Source organism: Mus caroli, chromosome 8, assembly GCF_900094665.2.
Source record: "Mus caroli chromosome 8, CAROLI_EIJ_v1.1, whole genome shotgun sequence".
NCBI classification, from domain to species: Eukaryota; Metazoa; Chordata; class Mammalia; order Rodentia; family Muridae; genus Mus; species Mus caroli.
Genome location: NC_034577.1, coordinates 119796307 through 119818427, shown reverse-complemented (window position 1 = coordinate 119818427; position 22121 = coordinate 119796307). Strand labels below are relative to the sequence as shown.

The window sequence follows — 22121 nt, the reverse complement described above, 5'->3', positions numbered from 1 at the left end:
AGTAGGGATGCTCACTCCACATGTACAAACATAAGAGAAATCCACTGTGTTTATACATACACACATGCAGTAACAACTCAAGTTCTTATAGAGCATACAGGGGCCTTGGGGAAAATTAACCTTTAGCAAGGAACCAGTCTGAGCAAAATAAAAGCATACTCCAGCAACAAACAACAAAACAACTAGAAAAATAGATCAGGCTAGCTTTGACCATAGAGGTCTGCCTGCCTCTAGTTCCCAAGTGCAGGGGAATAAAGGCATGTATCGATTTGCAGGGCTAGATTCTCAAATACATTCAATTTTATTATTGTTACAGAATACCTGCCACTAAATTTGAAGCAAGGGTCTATTAGCATAAAAAATACCAATGAATGCAACCCCAAAAGTTGAAAAATACGTAAAGTACACAAACTGAAAATAGTACTAGCTTTAACTAAGGGTAAGTTTACTGCACAGATCTAGACTTCTCAAATATCCTACATATCTTAGAGCATGTTCTTGGACACTGGATAAACTGATTTTGCATATGCTAAACAAAAAGAAGACAAAAAATCTTTTTTGATAAAATGCTGTTTAAAAAAAAAAGATATCTTAATGTCTCAAGTTAAATATAACAGAAAAAAACACAATATTTAAATCATTGCTTAAAATGGGCAATTAATGGTAAACATTAGGTATTCATTTTTCTTTGGGCCAATAAACAAAACCACTGTGATGTGAGACTGACATTTAGATTAAAAGGTTCTATTACTTTAATGAAAAGGCTGTATTACAAACACAGTTTAGTTTTTAACATTAAAAAGTAGCCAAGAAGTCTGGTGAGATGGCTGAGAGGGTAAAGGTACGTGTCACCAAACCTGACAACCTTAGGATTCACAGGGCAGACAGAGAACCAACTCTTGCAACTGTTCTCACCACAAGCCTGTGCCAAGACACTAGGGCACACACACACACACACACACACACACACACATACACACAAATAAATAAATAAATAAATGTAAACTTTAAGTACCGTTTTATTTTTATCCCAGAAATACAAAATTAATCCTGGACATGGTAAACATTTTTCTTGTTAACTAAGTCACAGATAAAACTGTCATTTAACACTGGGAGTAGTGAGTTCTGCCTATAACCCAAGTACTGAGACAGTAAGATCATAAATTTAGGGTCATCCAAAATAAAACAAAATTTAAAAAGTCACCACTGACAGTTTGTACAAAAAAATGTTTCTATCTACCTTTTCTTTTCAATGTATTTTGCTGTCAAGAACTGGAAGTGCCATTCAGAGAACAAAGCCCAAATGCTACCCTGACAGACAGTGGACACACTGCTTACCTAGCTAAAAGCTTAAGAACAGAGAGATCCTTAAGAGTATATGAGTGAGTGACTGGAACAAAGGATTTGTGTCTTTATTTTATACAGGCTTCCCAGATAAAGTGGCCTATACTGTCTGTTGTGCTGCAGCAAGGCCGCACTTACCTGCAGGCTCCACACTCAAATGTGCCATTTCCCTCATGGCACTTGGGACTTGCTGGGATGCCATGGCTTTGGCAATTGCACTTACAGATGAACTGAAGAACAACCTCTACTTCTTCAGTGAAGCCCAGAGGTTTAATTTTAATGGTTTCAGACTCCTTATTTGGACATTTATTAGCAGTTATGCTAATTTCAAATTGAACCTTAAAGGAAAAAAGATTAGATTAATAAATTTAGCAATGAACATGAAAATATTTCAAATGCTAGTGCTTTAACTGCTAAGCCATCTCTCCAGCCCCACATTTTTATTCATGTTTTTCTTTTTCACAGAAAACGGTCATACAACATACCTCATCTCCAATGGAAATGTTGGAACACTTTCGTCCATTTTCTCCTGTCCCATTCACCCCATTCTTGCAGTAGGATTTGTAATTTATTGTTACTCCGTCTGGCAATTTGCTATTTTCCAGAATGACTTCTGAAGAAAGAGACTAAAAAAGAAAGACTAACCATGAACAGGGAAGTAAAATAAAATACGACTTGGACACTCTCACACAACAATGGATGAAAGGAGATGTTATTAAAACACTATGGCAGAGCAGTGGTGATGCACGCCTTTAATCCCAGCACTTGGGAGGCAGAGGCATGTGGATTTCTGAGTTCGAGGCCAGCCAGGGCTACACAGAGAAACCCTGTCTCAAAAAAAACAAAAAAAAAATTTTTAAATTAAAAAAAAAAACTATCATTTCAATGCAATTCAATACAACTAAAAAAAAAATCTATAATAACCAACTCTAAAAAAGGTCCAATCCTCAAAATAATGTATACAATATGAAAGCATTTACTTTTTATTAATCAGCTAAAATGCTAATTAATGATCTCACAACACAAAAGCCTGACTATGAGGAATCCTAAGAACACAGAACAGATGTTTGTTGCTCCCAGTGTCACAACAGCTCCAAAAACTATCCTCTGGCCTCCTTCTTTCTGGCCACAGCAACAGAGTACACTAATTTACTTGGGACCACTGTCATCTTGCTCACTTCCCAACCTTTCTAGAGCCTGAAAAACTGGAGCTTAACTCAATGGTACAACACTGTCTAGAAGCCATGAGGTCCTCAGCTTTTCTCAGCACCAATAAAAAATAAAATATGGGGAAAACTGACAAGGAAGAGTTCAGGCAGTGCTTATTTAAAAGAGCAGACATCTCAGGACAGTGAGGTAGTAAGTATAAGCCATCTCTCGTCATTCACATCTGTGGTGGTTTGAATAAGCTTGGCTCATGGGAAATGGCACTATTAAGAGGTGTGGCCTTGTTGGAGAAGTATGTCACTGTGTAGGCAGGCTTTGAAATCCTATGCTCAGGCTCAATCCTATACAGAAAACACCTTCCTCTCTTGGCTGCAGTCAGATCAAGATGCAGAACTCTCAGCTCCCCCAGCACCACGTCTACCTGCACACTGCCATGCTTCCTGCCATGCTGATAATGGACTGAACCTCTGAAAGTATAAACCAGCACCAATTAAATGTTGTTCTTTGTAAAAGTTGCCTTGGTCATGGTGTCTCTTCACAGCAATGGAAACTCTCACTAAGACAACGCCCCTACGGGAGAGCAGTGAGGAAAACAATCTGCCAAGAGAGGCTGGAATGGGAGGATGGAAAAGAAGCAGAATCTTGTCTTTAACCCCTCTAAGTCAAAATCTTTCCAAAATGTCTTGGAACCTTAAGCATGTGTAGAAATCAATGTGAAGTTCAAAGCCAAGCATGACATAGCATACTGGGTGGTGGAGGCAAAAACATGACAGGATCTGATCCTTGGAAATACTAAGAAGTCAGGGCAGCCTGGGCCATATGATACCGTCTCAAAAAATTCTAGGGCTAGCAGGATGGATCAGAGTGTAAAAGAAACTTGCCACCAAGCCTCATAACCTGAGTTTGACCCCAAATCCATATGGTAAGAGAGAACTAACTCCCACAAGTTGTCTTATAATACACAAACACACACTCTCATTCTCTCTCTCTCTCTCTTAAAAAATAGTTTTTAATCTAAATTAACCTACTAAATATATAGGAAATGGTGTATATAATGCATAACAGACTCAATGAAATTGCAAGTACCTGTAGGTCATTTTTTTCCTTCTCTCTCTCTCTGTCTCTCTCTCTGTCTCTCTCTCTGTCTCTCTCTCTCTCCCCCCCCCCCCCCCCCCCCCCCCCCCCCCCCCCCGAGACAGGGCTTCCCTGTATAGCCTTGGCTGTCCTGGAACTCACTTTGTAGACCAGGCTGGCCTCGAACTCAGAAATCCGCCTGCCTCTGCCTCCCAAGTGCTGGGATTAAAGGCGTGTGCCACCACGGCTGCTGTGGGTCATTTTGAATGACTGGGCTGGTACTTACTGGGAAACATCACATGCATTCTGCAGAGAATTCTGATGTAGTTTCAGTTCCTGAATGATATACCTATGTATCATTACACACATTCATGACAGTGTGTAACTACTACTAAAAACAGAAAAGTGTGTCCTCTGAGTCTCTTGCAAAAAACGAGAAAAGTAAGAAATGTCAGGCATCATTCATCAAAATAGGTATAGCTAGCCAGATGCAAACCCTTCATCCCAGTACTTGAGAGGCAGATGCAGGTAGCCAGCTTGGTCTACATAGTGAATTCCAAGACTGTCAGGGCAACATAAAAAAAAAAACATCTCCAAAAGAAGGAAGGAAGGAAGGAAGGAAGGAAGGAAGGAAGGAAGGAAGGAAGAAAGAAAGAAAGAAAGAAAGAAAGAAAGAAAGAAAGAAAGAAAGAAAGAAAGAAAGAAAGAAAGAAAGAAAGAAAGATGGATCGATAAAAGTGGCTTTAGGGAAGAAAAAGAAGATAAAATAAAACCTGTATACATCAGAATGTCAGTTGTGTTCCAACGAGGAGATATGTGGCCTAATGACACATAAACGAGTTTGGAAATTATGCACATGCCTTTATCTAAATATCACTGCTCTGCTTACACTGTGCTTTCAAAGATTATAATGATATCAAGTTTTTCCTCCAGACATGGAATTTAAATTCACGTTTTGCATAGTTTCTTCAGTTTGCTGAGTGTATAAAGGGTGTTTTATTTAAGGCATGGCATGAAGCTGACAGCATTTAAAGCACTTACGTTGTAGGCATCGATGATTAGCTGGATCACATTACTAGAGTTTCCAGACAGTGTGCCCACTGCTGACTTAGGAATCAAATTCTTCAATTCCTGAAATTAAATATGTAAAACATAAATATTACTTTTTCAGCCAATTAAAATCCACTGAAAAGTAGTATTTTGACACCTCATTTCCTAAGTATCTTTCAAAGGCAAACTTAAAATAACAATCCTAATAATACACAACTAAAATGAACATAAATGTCGGTTGTCAAATTCAGTCTACTGAACATAATGCCTTGTGGCATTTTCTTACATTCCAAAAACATAATTCAGCTACTAATGACTAAACAATAGGAAAAATATAGAACTTTCATTCTTTGTATTACCTTGTAAACAGGTTGGAACTCTTCAGTAACTGCAAAAATCGTCTGAATATTATTTTCACTTAGTTTCTGAACAAGGTGAGCAATTGAAGGATAATCCTAAGGAATAAAGTAATACAATTTAATATATAAATACATTGCAATCAATGATGAGGCTTTGTTTATTTTGTTTGGGTCTCACTCTATAGTCCAGGTTTACTCTCAATTGCTAAGAGTACAGTATTTGAGTCAATAAGCATTCATAATCAGAGCACTCACACAGACTGCTTTCAAGAAAGAATATCAAATGCAAATAATTGCTAAGCTGGGTCATGTGTTTCTCTTTTATATGTTTAAGAACTTCCAATTTTTAAGGCATTTTTTTTTATAATTTATTTTTATATTCATTGGTATTTTGTCTGCATGTATATCTGTGTGAGAGTATCTGAAACCCTGGAACTAGATAGTTACAGAAAGGTGTGAGCATCCATGTGGCTGCTGGGAATTGAACCCAGATCCTCTGGAAGAGCTGCTAAGTGCTCTTCACTACTGAACATCTCTCCAGTCCCATTTTAAGAGGATTCAAAAGCAAGGCAATCTACGTACTTTAAATGTGAGGACTGTGAAATTAAGGAACCAGAACTAAAGGTTCCTATTATCTAGCACTTAAGACTAAGATTCACCAATACTAGATTTCTTCTAGAACGTGAGTGATCTGCCTGTATTTGCTTTCAATGAAAGCCAGAGTGTGTATTTTTAAGTCATACGATATAGAGGGTAAGCCTAGTTAAAAATTGCACATTTAGAAATATGACCAGCAAGACTGACAAATGATGTATGCAAGTGAGGAACCAGATGGATCTCAGCATTCCCACCACCCAGACAGAATAGCACATTGCCAGAGCTTTACAAGCAGCAATGCAGCTCTCCCAGCCATCATCAGGGCCCACACTTACCAAAACAAGAAAGCTGCAAACCCTGCCCTCCCACATGCTCAGGATTACACTAAAAGCACCAAAACTCACTCACTAGGCAGGCCTAAGTACTTACATAGTAATGGCTCATTGTATATACATTATTTTCCAGGTGACATTGTCCATCATTGGGTAAAACAATACCACCAAGTTTCCCATCTCCAGCAAAGTGAAACCCAGCATCCGTGGAAAACACCAGCAGTCGTGTTACATTCCTCCAGCCAATCAGCGACTTTAAAAGAAAGAAGTCAACTGCAGACACTGCCCATAATAACTCAACATAAATGCTTTCAGGTTGTCAAGCTGCAACTGCACTTTTAACCTAATTCTGTATCATTGTCTTTCTTGTCCCAAGGCTAATGTTGCTGTCAGTATAGAGATGGTCCTCCAGAACTTTATAGCTTCTTCATACTGGCCTCCATTCAGAGTCTGCTTTTCAGCAGGGGTACTGAGTATATGATGAATACATAAAGACTCAATCCTGGCTCCTGTTCCTACCCACACTTCTGTAAACCCCTACTAAACTTTATCAGCTCTCTTCTACACTAGGCTTTACTTTTTTGAAGCAGCCTTTTATGCAATTCATGCTAGCCTCAAACTTACTGTGTAGTTAAGGATGGCCTTGAACTTTTTAATTTCCCTGCTCCTAACTCCTAAATACTGAGATTTTAGACATGCACCACCACACCTACTAGTTTCATTTCCTTACTGTAGGAAAAATCATCAAAGATCTCTCTGTACTTTAAATCACTACATTCTAGCTCATAAAATCAGTTCATTTGTAATTTCACTAGCTTACTCAAAAAAGAATTTAAGCAATGTGAAAACCCTCTTCTATTATGTAATTAATTACATTTATTTTCTAAATTTAAAGTAACAACACATGTTTGTAAATTCATTGGAGATAGAAATTAACTTTCTTGATTCTAATCATCTTCCAAAGGCAGGTTACTTGCTCTTTTGCTCTAAAGTATGACAAATTCAGAAAGGCAGCATAGCCGAAAATGGGTGGGGACTAGAGGGTCAGTTTGCCTGCTGGTTAAAGCAGAGGCAGCCTAGAAAATGTTCTCCACACAGTGACTGGGGTGGGAGTAGGGAGTGGGGAGTGAGTGGGGAGAGTGCTTTTCAGAGAATAAGGAAGGCTAAGGCCAATTATACTGAAGTACTATTTTTTAAATTATGAGCACTACAGTAGCAAGTCAAAAATAAGAAGAGTGGTGAGTATATATTGGGTGTCTATGTATACTTCATACAGATCACTGCAACGGTCCTTACCACTGTCCTGTGGGCTGTCTGTTAACTTTTCTAAAAGGCGCAGCTCTAAAGATACAAAGTCACCTGCCTAGGAGCAAGAAAGGACAGGAAAGTCCTCCCTCCACACAAAAACAACGCTTTATACTTTCTCCAGACTAACCTTATTGACCTAACAATGTTTTCTACTCTCAGCCTCAGTTCTCATTAAAAGATCATTGAGGGTCTGGTATGGTGGAGCACACCTGGAATGCCAATACTCAGGTAAAGGCAAAAACATCTCTACAAGTTCAAGGATAGGCTGGGCCACACAGCAAGACCATTTCTCAAAACAGGAAAAAAAAAAAAAATCAATCAGAAATACCCATGGATCATAAACACTGGTCCCTAGTGCAACAGAATAAGGCTTACTATCCTTAGAAACCATACAATTTAACCAAAAATATTCTATTACTACTTTTATTACAAACCTAAGTTGTCATATAGCTCATCAATCAGGGCTTTGAAAGTTCTTTCCTTTTATTATTAAAATAGAAAACTGACCTGAGGAACATGGTATGAGACACAATTCCACATGGCATGTTCAGAGCTCCTAGAGACACCTCAGATAACATCAGTTACATCTCTAGTACAGAGCCACAAAGTTTGAAAACCTCAGCCTCTTCCAAAAAACTAAACCAGCTCAAGTCTATCTATGTTCCACTGTTTCAAATAAACAGCATGCTGGCCTTTTACACTCCTTAGGTGTGAACTCCCTTTCTGGCTCAAACAGAGATGCAATGATTAGAGATACCCGAGAAAGCAGCAGTGGGAACTTAAGAACTGACACCAGTGCTCCTCAGGGTAATCTTATAGTAGCTATGGTCCTTTTGTTGTAACTTTTATTAAAAACACACTTAAAACAAATCCCCACAGACAATGCTAACAGTCCCCTGTAGAAATCACTTACTCCACAAACCGCAACCTGCATGATTGCATCAAAACCACCTTCTGGAGAATCCAAGTTTCCAGATATGCGCTGCTGACCAACAAGTTCATTGAAAAACTCTCCTCTGTCAGTAAGACTAAGCACATTTTTGTAGCTAAATGGGCTGGTGCAGTTTTGTTCACTTGTACAAGGATTTCTTAGCTTTGCTGGGGTTGTGCTAATATACGGCATCACAGTTTTCTCCACAAATGAGCCAAAGCCTAAAGAAAAGAATGTACTTGGATAGATGAGTGGGAAGAGACCAACAAACTTACATCACTTTTAAATTGATATTTACTTATTTATTTGGGGGAAGGATGTGCACACATATACCACAATGCATGTCTGGAGGTCAAAGGACAAGCAGGAGCTGATTTTGGAGACTGAACTCAGTCATCACACTTAAAGGCAGGACCCTTATCCACTGAGCCATCTCTCACCAACTTTAAATGCACATCTTTTTCTAAAGCCCGGTATGGAGGCTGCAGAGACTGCACTGTGGGCAAGAGCTCCTGCTGCATTAGCATGAGGATAAGTTCAGATTCTAGCACGCAGGTAAAAGGCCAGGTGTGCTCATACACACCTGTACCCCAGCACTGCTGCAGGAAATTAATAGGCCACAAACCTAGGTAAGTGATAAACCCTGTCTCACAGAAATGAGACACAAAGTGATAACACAAGACACTCAACAGCCTGCTCTGCACACATGTAGAACCACCCCTCAACACACACACACACACAAAATGTTCCCAACATTCCTACCAATGCGGAAGTCTGAAGTAATCCTCCTCATTTCATTCATCAAATCCGTCCCAAGACTTTTCACATTCTCCAGATCATCTTTCATAGAGTAGGAGAGATCCATAAGGTAGTAGAGATCAATAGGGTAGTCTTCAGCCCTCTTGAATTTTAATGTAAACTTCTGTGGTTCTCCTAATTAACAAGATTCAAAACTGAAATTAGATGGCCAGTAATCAAAATAAAATGAGAAAAAAAGTAAGTCCAATTTACATGTTCAATGATAGAGTCTTAAGTGTATATTTTTTCCAAATCTAAGAATTTTGTTAGAGCCTCAACAGGCACACTTGATTTCATTTAACCAACCATTTACAACTCCAAGACTTAAGGAGGCAAAAATGATAAAGGCAATGCCCCCTCCAGCAACCCACAAAATACAAATAATTCTGCTACAGTTTGGATCTGCTGTTGGTACTTTCAGGAGGCAGTGGGAAGTTTGAGAGGTAAGGACTAGCAGGAGGTTTGGGTTACCAGTGATGTGCCCTGGAGTCTATGGGACCTCCTTTCTGTTTTATCTCCCAGATGTCCCACCATGACATCTCACATCACTACAAGCTCAGAGCAATAGGCCACTCCATCAGATGAAAACTTCTAAAACTATGGCCCAAAATAAGCTTTTCTTTTTACATGTATTTCAAGCAGTTGTTACTGTAATCACATGGTGATTTACACAAAAACTTGTGAGAAAATCAGAACACCATAAGTTTTGACAGAATGAAAGGTACATTCTAGACAGGTAGAGATTAAAGTTAAGAGTGAAATGTTCTCTGTGTAAAGGCACTGCTACACAAAGGTGAGTAACGATCTAGTTTTACTTTAGAGTTGAAAGGAAGTTACAGAGGTGAAGTCATAATTACAAAAAGATCAAGAAAAAAAAAGATGAAGCCTAAACTGAAAAATGAGGAAGGCGAGAGAGGTAAAAGTTGCTACATGTTATTTACTTACAAAGCACAGAGCTGGAAGGCAGCTTAGTGGTGGAGCATTTGCCCAGCACATGAGAAATCCTAAATTCTATCTCCAGTACCACAAAATAAAACACAAACATGGGAGAAAATGGAAGGTCTGCTTAGATGAAAAACGACCTTTTCTCCATGACTTTCTGGCAGGCAGCTGGAGAACAGGTACAGAGCTAAATGGAAAAGCTTATGTCACTGCTAAATATGATGATTTCCAATGATGGTGAGAGGAAAACCAAGTCTTAACCTAAATTTGCAGGGGGATGAAAGGAAGAAAACACAAAAAGGAAATTGGAAGCAATGGAAGGGACTGAGAAAAACCAGCATTGACATGGACTCCTAAGTTTAAGAAGAGAGCCTCTTACAAGCTCCCCACAGTGAGAGTAATGACAAGGGGCTAGAGATGACTTAGAGGTTAAGAGCACTTGCTGCTTTTACAAGGACCCAGGTTCATTTCCTAACATATGTCAGCTCATAACCATACTTCAGTTCCAAGGGATCAGATAACTTCTGACCTCTGCAGGCACCAGGCACATACATGGTACACATATGTATATATTCATACAGGCAAAATGTGCATATAAAATAAGTAAGCCTAAAAAATGTTTTTAAGTAATGATGATTAAAATAAAATGTGATTTAGGCAAATACATAATCAATGTCCTGATCAGGATCCTGCAGGTCAAAGAATGATAGTAGTATTCCACTACAGTATATGTACAAGAAGTCTGTACTAAGTACTTTTCCTGACATTGCAACTTAGGAGAAAGATGATTTATTTTTGGCTCAGTTTCAAGAAGGTCACAGAAGTTAGAGCAGGACCAAGAGGGAAAAGCACTCTATGTCTTAGCAACTCAGGAAACTAAAACCCACCCCCAGAGACACACACTCTGCCAGTCAAGCCTCAGCATCTGAAGGCTCCATAGACTCCCAAAACAGCACTACAAGCCAAGAACAAAAGTTGGCATGCAGGAACCTAAGTGGGACATTTCACATTCAAACTATAACAATATCTATTTCCTAGGCTGAAGTTTAGCCAGGCAGCAGTAACAGGATGGAAGGATGACAGGCAGAAAGAGGGCATGTTGTCTATTTCAGAGGTGGGATGGCCATGAGCACTTATAAAATCGTTAGTATTTAAATGGTACTAAACAATGTATGGATTAAAACTTTGCTTTTCACTGACTGCTCTTCCAGAGGTCCAGAGTTCAATTCTCAGCAACCACATAGTAGCTCACAACCATCTGTAATGGGATCCAATGCCCTCTTCTGGTATGTGTACTCATATACATTAAATAAATAAATAAATAAGTAAAACTTTGCTTTTATATTATGAAATTATACTAACAGATGGATGCTATTATTTTTAAAACTCAGTGAATTTAATTGGTGTTTTCTGAATCTTTAACAGGATTTGCTTCTAACAGAAGGCAAAATTTTAAATTATTAAAAGTAATATGTCTTACAAAAATTGTGACCAGGAATCAAAAGTGTGGCATACACCTTTAATCCCAGCATCTGGGAAGCAGAGACAAGCAGATCTCCGAGACTGAAGCCAGCCTGGTCTACCGAGCAAGTTCCAGGACAGCAAAAAGCAACAAAAAGAGGTTATGTCCTCTAAAATTTAACTTATGCCCTATTTGGGGCACCAGTTTACCCAAATGAACAATCAAAAGACTGGGAAAAGGCTTGTATAAACTTGCTATGGAAAACTCAGGTAGAGTTAGAGGTACCTGATCTCAATTTTAGAAGCAGCTGCTGTGGTTGGATCTGAGTAATGTCTTCCGGCCGGAGCTTCTCTGCCATCCCTTTGCTGCGATTGGTGACATTTTTATTTTTCTTTATAGTTTGGGAGCCTCTGGGATTCTCTATGTCACTTGGCTGGCAACCCTTCTTTTTCAAAGCTTCTAAATCATCACATCGTGCAGAAGTAGGCATTCCTTCTTGCAAAAATGTCTAAATGAAATATAAAATACATCAACAAAAAAAGTATAGCAAGTATTTTGATGTTTTTTACTGAATGTGAACAAATTACAAAAATCAAATGACTTAATCTAAGGTAGTTCGTTTCCAGCTTCTTAACAAAATTCACAACATAGTATGTGTGTGCTCTTACATAAAAACAAGTAAAACCAACTGAAAAGTCCTATCTTTCCCCGGGCTTTATGCATATTTTAGAAGTCTCACCTTTCAAATTCAGAGTATGTCAATACTAACTACATCCTTCAATGTTTGGCATACTTAGCAGCACCTAATTATGGATAAGCCCACACATTAGACAATATTATTTTCTCTTAGAAAAGTCCTTTGAAGGACTTCCCAGCAAAGCATTTTAAACAACTAGACGTTTAAGAAAACCACATTAGCCTAAATACATCCCAATTAATAATGTGTGTGTGTGTGTGTGTGTGTAAAGCATAGCATAAACTTTCCTGAATAAAAACTTTTTTGAGACAAGGTTTCTATGTGTAGTCCTGGAACTCACTCTATATAGACCAGGCTATCCTCAAACTCAGACATCTGCCTGTTTCTGTCTTTCCAGTGCTGAGATTAAAGGCATGTGCCATCACTGATGGGCTAAAAATCTTTTAAATGCTTGCTACTAAATGAGATATTTTTATTGTTTTTCTTAAATTGTATCTTATTTGTTTGGGTGTCTTGCCTGCATGGACATCCCTATACCGCATGTGTGCAGTACCCACAGAGGCCAGAAGAGGGTGTCAGACACCTTGTGACTGTAAGCCACGATGTGGGTGCTAAGAATAGGCACTGGAAGGGCAGACAATGCTTTTCTCACAACTTTCTCCCCAGATTTTTATATTTTACCTTTGTGATGGTTTAAATATGTTTGGCCCAAGAAGTGGCACTATTAGGAAGTATGGCCTTGTTGGGAGTAGGTATGGTCTTGTGGGAGAAAATATGTCATTGTGAGCATGGGTTTTAAAACCCTCATCTTAGCTCCCTGGAAGCCAATCTTCTAGAAGCCTTCAGATGAAAATGTAGAACTCTCAGCCTACCTGGACACTGCCATGCTCCTGCCTGATACTGGACTGAATCTCTGAACCTGGAAGTCAGCTCCAATTAAATGTTGTCCTTATAAGAGTTGCCTTGGTCATGGTGTCTGTTCACAGCAGTAAAACACTAAGACAATCTTGAACTTTTTAAAAGGTCCTAATACTGTACGAATAAATACACAAAAACCCAAGGTGGGGATTGAGGAGATGGCTTAATGGGTAAAGTGCTTGCTTTGCAAACATGAGGACCTTAGTTTTGATCCCTATCACTGACAGAAAAGCTGCATAAGGTAGTGAACATCTGTAACCTGAGCCCACAATAATGGAGGACAAAAACAGTGGGTTCTCAGACTGGGACCCAATGGTCAACCAATCTAGCTGAAACAGCAAGCCCGAGGTTCAATGAGGTTCAATGTAACAAAAAATAAGTTGGAAAGCAATAGGAGAAGATAACCTGTTGTTTGCTCACTTTCAATAGACACATATGAATGTACACATATACAGCACAAGACTAAGAACAGATAATGGCTGATAAAAGTATATTTTTAGGCAAAAGTAACATAGCAAGAGTATCTACACAATTAAAGAGACACCTGGAAAGAATGACCAGGATCAAAGGTCAAAACTGAAATCTGTTTATTTTTAAATCTCAAAATCCAACAAAGCACAAGATCTGAGGGAATTCTCCTTTTCCTTTTGTTTGGGTTTGGGTGTTGTTGCTGTTGTTGTTTTTGTTGTTTGTTGTTGTTGTTGTTGTTATTTCAAGACAGGGTTTCTCTGTGTAGCCTTGGCTGTCTTGGAACTCGCTTAGTTGACTAGGATGGCACTGAACTCACAGATATCGCCTGGCTCTGCCTCCTGAGTACTGGGACTAAAGACATGAGCCACGATGCCTGGCCCATTCCCAAATATTTGACCAATCAAGGAGCTTCATAACACCCAAATAAAATTCCACTGAACATATTCCACAAGAACCTTTAGTAATTGAGAAGTTATGCCCTAGATTTCAGAAGCTATAGTATTCAACTCTGACTAGGTAAGTCTCAACTATAGATAAACTACGGGCCCATAAAATGAACGCTGTTAGTGTCAGCAGCTTCCAGATAAATAAAACGTCTGAAGTGAGCCCCTCTTTTTTAATCCAGCATTTCTAACTGTAACAACTGGTAACGCATGAGCTATATTCCTCATTTTCCAAAGAAGGAAGGCAAGAGCTTCCACTGGACTTTCCTAAATATCCCCAGTTTCACCCCAGTGCACAATTTGTAGTATAAAAAAATCTGAAATAAGACAAAAACTTCTCATTTTATATTTCACTTTGTCAGATCATGTTATGACGGGTTCACTTCAGAGGTTCTATTTATCTGGCAGCTGCTGGCACCAACAGCATTCATTTTTATGGGACCATAGTTTGAATCTATAGTTGAAACTTACCTAGTCAGAGTTGATCTTACAAGTCCAAACAGCTGAGTGAAGACATATACAAAGAACCTTTGTCCTAACATAACCTCAAATTAATTCAATTATTTATTAATTCAATTATTCTACAATGCTTACAATTTTAGTTATTTCCCAGTTAACTCTCTCTACCTCATACTGTAAGCTTTTAACTACTGCCCCAGCTCCATGCCTGTCTGTCTGGGGCCATGCTCAAAGCCATGACGGCCATGGACTGACACTTTGAGCTGCAAATTAAATGTTTTGTTTGTTTGTTTTATAAGTTACCTTGAGAATGGTTTTTTTGTCACAACAATATAAAATTAACTAAGACATGTATTTTGTCAAACAGCATAATTCTGACTACTATACACTATTCAATAAACATTAATTAAAATGGTATAACATTAATTAAAATGGTATATCTTATCTAGTACTTCCCAAGGACAAGGCTCTGAATAAGTCTAAAAATCAGAGAATAAATAGAACAGTATCAGAAATCTTACCGTATTTGTACACCACCCACAATTTGGCCCTGCTTGTATACATTCTCCGCAAGATTTGGCATTTGCTTTTAAACATCTATTTTTATCTGTTAGAAAAGAAACAAAAAAACTGTACTTCTCAGTAACTTTAAAGTTTCAAAGGAAAAAAAAATGAAAAGATCACAAGAAAAACAGAGACCAGGAATATGCAAATAAACATACATGTTAAAAATGAACAAATGCAGCCCAGTTACTAAGCTATACTAGGCTACTCCAAAGAAAACCTAATGACCTGGGGTCCCCTTGACACTGAGAACCACAAAGGCCAATCATCTTGTCTTTTGCATGACACACTAGTACTAGTACCATTAGCCTAGCTACACACCATTAGACCATACTGTTGACACTGTAATTTCAGCACCTATTGTTCTGAGGGTTATAAATGTCCTGGTACTCTTATACCTAGGTCAGGTATTGCCTTTTCCTTATGACTGACAATCTCATGCCCATACCACATAAATGTCTTCAGGGCTTCCACTCCACTTTTAGTATGTTAAATAACTGCCAAGCCCATATTCATCTAACCCATAACCAATTGAGCTTTTGTTTCTTTGACTCAATCTAGACTGGCACATTTTTACTTGTAGTAAATACTAGAAAGACTGTCTCCAGTTTTCTGATTAGAATATAAACTATGCTTGAAGTGAAAAATTTAAGATAACCACCCTACCAATTTTAGGTGTGGTCCTCAGGATACAGTTTCTGGGGGCTGTAGATTTTATGTATCATTTCCTACTCAGTATCTTTCATCATTTCCACATGTCCATCTTGAGATAATTCTAATTATTTTATATACTATGCTTTTTTAAGATTTAGACAGTAGAACAAGGTATCGATTATTCCAGGTGTAGATGGTTATGGTTGTCAGAGAAATTTAAACTATCTTCAGCTTGTTACCTGCTCTTATAGATATGCTAATACAAGACTTCTTGATCACAGAACAAGAATTTCTTCTAGAAAGTAAACTTCTGAGTTTTCTTCCTCTTCTTCTTCCTCCTCTTCTTCCTCTTCCTCCTCTTTTCCTTCTTCCTCCTCCTTCCTCCTTCTCTCTCTCTCTCTCTCTCTCTCTCTCTCTCTCTCTCTCTCTCTCTCTAGTTTTTTGGGTTTGTTTTTGTTCTTTTTGCCACTCAGAACACAGAGCTTTGACTGAACTATATTCCAACCCTCTAGGATTTTTTTAATTTGGGGGATGGGGGATGGGGGTTGTGTCTAGCACAGGCTAGCCTAAAACTCATGATTCTCCTGGCTATTTCTTCCTTCCAGGTGCTAGGATTACAGGCATGTGCCACCATGTCCATCCTACTTTCCCTTTTTAGATGCTAACAGACACACTTTCATTGTAATTCACCAAGGTGTGTGTTTATTTTACTTGCTTCTAAATATATTACATGTCTCTGCCTTTGTTCTGGTCCCTCTCCAGCACTCTCACATTCTCCAATTATTTTTGTGTGGTCTATGACATACTGTCATGTGAGACCTCACAATCCTCACACTGAAGTCAGGGATGATTAACTGATAATGAAGACCCTGCAGGCTCCTTGGAAACCTGTTTTTCATTCAGTGAGAAGAGTGCTGCAAATTTTCAGGAGTGTTGTGATCTGATGGAGGGTTGCCCTTCCCTCCAGAATCTAACTGACCAATGACTATTGATACAAGATGCTGAAATAAAAAGATAACAACAACAACAAAAAAAAGAACTTTTTTTTTACCTGTTTGGCCAAATACAGAACAAATCAAACTGATCAAGCCAATCCAGGAAACCAGTTGCAAATTCATCTATAACAGAAAATGTATATTATTATTGATAGAGAAAATATTACGTTCCACCTTCCCTTCTTTTTCTTCTCAATCTATTTCTCTCCAAACATCTCTACATTGTCATCTGCCTTTCTTCCAGATGGTTACCTTTCACCCACTTCACACCACACTTGCAGAATGTGTTTCTGTCGTCTCTAAATGAAATGTCTCAGCATTCAATTAAACATTACAAAATTACAAACACCCTAAAGAAACCAAAGTTAGTATTCCTACAGCAGAAAGCTGTGGCGGCTTGTCCTGTAGAATGTCCATCTACACAGTCTCCTGGGGCTCTCAACCTAATAGGCACATCCAGAGGCCCAGTTACCTCAGAACCAAGAGTACTTTCCAGCACTGAATCAGTCATCCCATGCTGACAACGCAAAGAGTTTTTATTTCTCCTCAGGCTAAAACATGAATTCATATTCAAGGTTCTGACTCAATTGTTCTGTGTGCTTTGCTGTTATTTTTTTCTTTTGTAAGAAAATTAACTATGCATGGGATTGGTAAAATACTCAGCTTGATTCCCTCAACTTTCTACAGCAAAATGCCTTACTAAACCAAGAATCTGTATTGTCCTTTAGAATCTCAGTGTAGGAGGTGAGGAGGAGGGAGATCAGATAATATTCTGTGTATTAAACAGGCAACTTCTTTTCACTCTCTATTTCTATTCAACCAATGTTTTCATTACTAACCAAATATGTTCAAAGACAGCTGAGACTGCAGACTACTCAGCTAACATGTTAACTGCCTTCTGTTCATAGGCATGTCCAGTCTAGTACACATGAATGCATATACATCTGACTCACCCACAGAATGAAAGGAGAGCAAGGAATGCTGGCATGGGTGGGCATAATCCCAGAATTTAAGAGGCAGAGGCAGGAGAATTACCATAAGTTTAAGGCTAGTCTGATCTACACAGAAAAATTCTGTCTTGAGACCCAGGAAAAGAAAGAACATTGGGAAAGTGGAGGCAGGAGAATCAGATGTATAAGGTCATCATCCTTCCCTAGATGGTAAGTTCAAGACCTATCTTTAAAAAAAAAAAGAAAGAAAGAAAGAAAGAAAAGAAAAGAAAAAGAAAAAGTTCTTTAATTCTATATTAACCCTGAGTATTTCTTTTAAAGAACAGCTCTTCCCAATGCACAGAAAACTCTGCTCTGGTCTCAGGTCCCTTTCATATGAGAAGTAAAGGCAGACATACTACTGTGCAGTGAGACATGGTCCTAATCTTCGGATAAACACTTCTGCTCCACTGCTCACCTAGACTTCCCAGAGACAAGAGAGGTAGCTCTAGGAGTCATCCACCCGAAATCAGGTTTCATCCAGGAAATGAGTCTCTCCTGGGGCTGACAGGCTGATGCAGATGGCTTGGGACTACATCCAAGAGGTGAATAAAACCTGAGTGTCACAAATGTATGATGTTCTAAGGTCTGCCTAAGACCAATGTTGTAAATCATTACAGGTTGAAATTCTCAACAATTTCAATACAGCCACTGATGACTAAGGACAGAGAACGTGTCACTCCAGTGGAAGTGGATGATCACAGTATGAGGATGGATATACTCCTTCAGGCTACCTTAATACTTGCTGATCAGCCTTGAGAAATCTTCCAAAATACCATACAAGTCAGAGAGACAAACTATGATAGAATGAAAAAGATAATGTTCCCCAATATTCTGAAATACATTACTTTAAACGATTACTGTAAGTGCCACAGACCTCTGCTTCTGTGTATCCTGATAGGCCAAAGAACCTACTAAAGCCCTCATACCTCTGGAAGTGTGCCACGCTCAGAAGACAAAACAAAGTTCTAGTGTTCAAGAACTGCCGAGAGAACTAGGACTGTCTCCAAACATCTTGGAGACAGTCATCAACTCTTCTGTAAGGATTTGTAAGCCAACAGGAAACAGAGGAGCTATTGCTTGATGGCTTTCATAAATGCTGGGTTTTAGGGACAGGAAGAAGTAAGAATTCAGCAGGACTCTAAGGACAATGACAGTAATGAGAAAGCAAGAGCTGGGAGCATGTGGCTGAGACCATACTTGAGAGTGGCCCTTAGGGAGGCAGCACAACTGGAATCTGGACCAAAGTGCCTGCCCAAGGCAGAATGGGGGAAGGCTTGAGAAAGACTACATCACAGTTCACGTGGATGTCCTTCTCAGACATAAAGCTATAACCTATAACCTTGGGTTATGCAAGGCCTGTCAACAAATGACTCTATACAGAGAAAAGGGGCTTAGAGGTTCCCTAGCAATGGCATCTCCAGAAGACAACTCATTATCATCTATGAGGATTATTTCTAAAGATTAAAGTGTGTTGTAGAAACAGTCAAAATGAAACTTATAGAAAGTGAATATGGTTTTGTGTGTGTCATCAAATTTTTAAAGTCAAAACTAAATAACCTCAGATAAAATCAGGGCTTGATTCTGTTTATAACAATAAGGTTTCCTTAAATATTGATCTATTCTGATATGCTCTTTAAAATGTTAACAAGTGATCGCTTAAAAAAACAAATACTTTTAATTGTGACAACTAAAATGCAGAACTAGTTACAGTCTTTTTCAAGTGTAAGAAAAACCAGATATTTATTTCATAAACAACTCCATTCTGACTGGACAAAAAGATCTATCCAGATATATCTTACCTACTCCTAGATTACAAATGAAATCAGCTTTCTGATTCACGTTTCTTACATTAAATACACAACACCTTCATCTGAGAGTATATGCATAATCTCATTCAGAAATTCTGGCTGATACTCAAGTGCCCCATGTAATGTAATGTAAACATTTCTCTAACTTTTCTGTTTCTTAAAATCTTTCTAGAATTAGCTATCTTTGTGTATTTAGTATTTCACTTAGTATACTCGTAAGTGATAAATTAATGCTAATCTTGGTTTTATTGAATTCATGATATCTTTTCTTTCTTTTCCCCCACCCCTCCCACTCGCTCCAGCCCATAGGATTTTTATTTGTTTCTCATTAAGGATGGTTGTGAGCCACCATGTGGTTTCTGGTATTTGAACTCATGACTTAAGAGCAGTCAGTGCTCTTAACTGCTGATCCATCTCACCAGCCCCAATATCCTTCCTTTCATAATCAACTTTTTTGTTATGACTTTTTACTTATCCTAAACATCTACCTTATTTAAATCTTGTTTTCATGTTTAGAACATTCACGAATATTCTTTGTGTTTTTAAGGGAAAAAACTCATTATTCGTTTTTATCTGGGTTAAAGAAATCTAGTTTTTCAATTGATAAAAACATTTCAACAACAAAAAAAACCAAAAACCCACTCTCCAGTTTGGAAGTAGTGTATTTTAAATCCAAATTATTACTGCCAAAAAATCCAACCAATTAGACTACTTCAGGGTTGTTGTTGTTGTTGTTGCTGTTAACTTCATTAGTCCAGACAAAATTCTTGATCATTTTAAATTTTATATATTACTCTAATATAGATCCCATGTTATATCAAATATAGACAGTTGAAAATCAGATCTGGGGCTGGAGAGATTGCTCAGCAGTTAAGAGCACTGGCTACTCTTCCAGAGGTCCTGAGTTCAATTCCCAACATCCACATGGTGGCTCACAACCATCTGTAATGGGATTCAATGCCCTCTTCTGATATGTCTGAAGACAGCTACAAGTGTGCGCATATACATAAAAAATATAAACCTTAAAAAAAAAAAAAAAGATGTCCCACCATGCCACAGGAGCACGTGTTCCACTAAGTTCATAGCAGCCTTATTTGTGATAGCCAGAAGCTGGAAACAACCTAGATGTCCCACGGCAGAAAAATGGATACAGAAAATGTGGTTCATTTACACAATGGAATATTCTACTCAGCTACATCCTGAGTTTTGCAGGCAAATGGATGGAACTAGAAAATATCATCTGAGTGAAGTAACTCTGACCCAAAAGGACATGCATGGTATATACTCACTAGTAAGTGGATATTTGAAAACAAAAAAAAACCCAGGATATCCAAAATACAGTCCACAGAACTCAAAGGTCAACAAGCTGAAGTGCCCAAGTGAGGATGACTCAGTCCCACTTGGGAGAGAGAAGAAACCAATCACAAGTGGGGAGGGAGGGAGGGACCTGGGAGGGAAAGTGGAGGGGGAGAGGGAGACCTGATCTGGTATTGGGTGAGGGAAAAGGACTGAAGCCCTGGAAACAGGCAACCTCAGGAAATAGGAGGTTGGAGGGATCCCCCAGAATGCACCAGAGACCTAGGAGGTAAAATATTCTCAGGAATCAAAGGGAGATGAAATGACTGACAGTAGGGAGAGGGAACTTACAGAGTCTACCTCCAGCAGGAAGACAGGGCATCAAGTGAAGAATGGGGTTGCCATCCCACAGTCATCTCTGACCCATAGTTGTTCCAGTCTAATAGAATTACAGGGATGGAAATGGAGAGGAACCTGAGGTAAAGAAGGTCTAGTGACAAGCCCAAAGTGGGATTCAGCTCAAGGGGAGGTCCAAAACCTGACACTATTACTAAGGCTATGGAGCGCTCACAAAAAGGAACCTATCATGACTGCCCTCCGAAAGACCCAATAAGCAGCTGAAAGAGTCAGATGCAGATATTTGCACCCAACTAATGGACAGAAGCAGCTCACTCCTGTTGTTGAATTAGGGAAGGCTGAAAGAAGCTGAAGAGAAGGATGATCCTGTAGGAGGACCAGCAGTCTCAATTAATCTGGACCTCCAAGATCGCTCAAACACTGGACCACAAAACAGACAGCATACACCAGCTGATATGAGGTCCCCAACAAACACACAGTAAAGGACTTCCCGATCTGTGTTCATTCAGAGATGCACCCTCAAGAGACTGGAGGCCCCAGGGAGTTTAAAGGTCAAGTGGGATGGGGGGCGGGGGCATCCACATGGAGGGAGGAGGAAGGTGTGAGATGAGGAGCTGTCAGAGGGTAGATGAGGGAGGTGGCGGGGAATGGAATATGGAGTGTAAAAAATAAATTAAAAAATCAGATCTGAACCATAATGGCTATTAGATTTTAATGATATAATCTAGAAGGGTTTTTTTTTTCTCCCTTTAATGGCTTTTACCATATGTTCTAGTTTGCTTTATGTTGCTGTGATAAAACACTGACCAAAACCAACTTGGGGAGGAAAGGAAGTATAAAAGGTTTTATACTTCCAGGTCCATCACTGAAGGAAGTCAGCACAAGCACTCACTCACTCACTCACTCACAGAGGAACACTGTTTGCTGGGCTGCTTCCTCTGGTTTGCTCAGGTATCAGCCCAGGTCTACCAGCCTAGAGACAGCACAGCTGGTAATGGAACGGGCCAAACTACATCAATTAGCAATCAAAAAAATGCCCCAGAAACATGCCCACAAGCCAATCCAAAAGAAGAATACTCTTCCACTGAAGTTCCCTCTTTCCA

General features: G+C 39.0%; 1 protein-coding gene across 2 annotated transcripts in view; it reads right to left on the bottom strand.

Annotated features, from left to right (window-relative positions):
- Itgb1 (integrin subunit beta 1) overlaps window positions 1-22121 on the bottom strand; it is a 47021-nt gene that overhangs the window by 11111 nt on the left and 13789 nt on the right. For both annotated transcript variants that reach the window (XM_021169898.2, XM_029480434.1), the window contains exons 2-11: window positions 16622-16688; window positions 14874-14959; window positions 11650-11872; window positions 8925-9095; window positions 8145-8383; window positions 6021-6176; window positions 4995-5090; window positions 4627-4716; window positions 1830-1970; window positions 1483-1682 (exon numbers count right to left, since the gene is read on the bottom strand). In XM_021169898.2, the coding sequence (XP_021025557.1) occupies window positions 1483-1682; window positions 1830-1970; window positions 4627-4716; window positions 4995-5090; window positions 6021-6176; window positions 8145-8383; window positions 8925-9095; window positions 11650-11872; window positions 14874-14959; window positions 16622-16688 (1469 nt within the window). The remainder of the gene's footprint in view (window positions 1-1482; window positions 1683-1829; window positions 1971-4626; window positions 4717-4994; window positions 5091-6020; window positions 6177-8144; window positions 8384-8924; window positions 9096-11649; window positions 11873-14873; window positions 14960-16621; window positions 16689-22121) is intronic.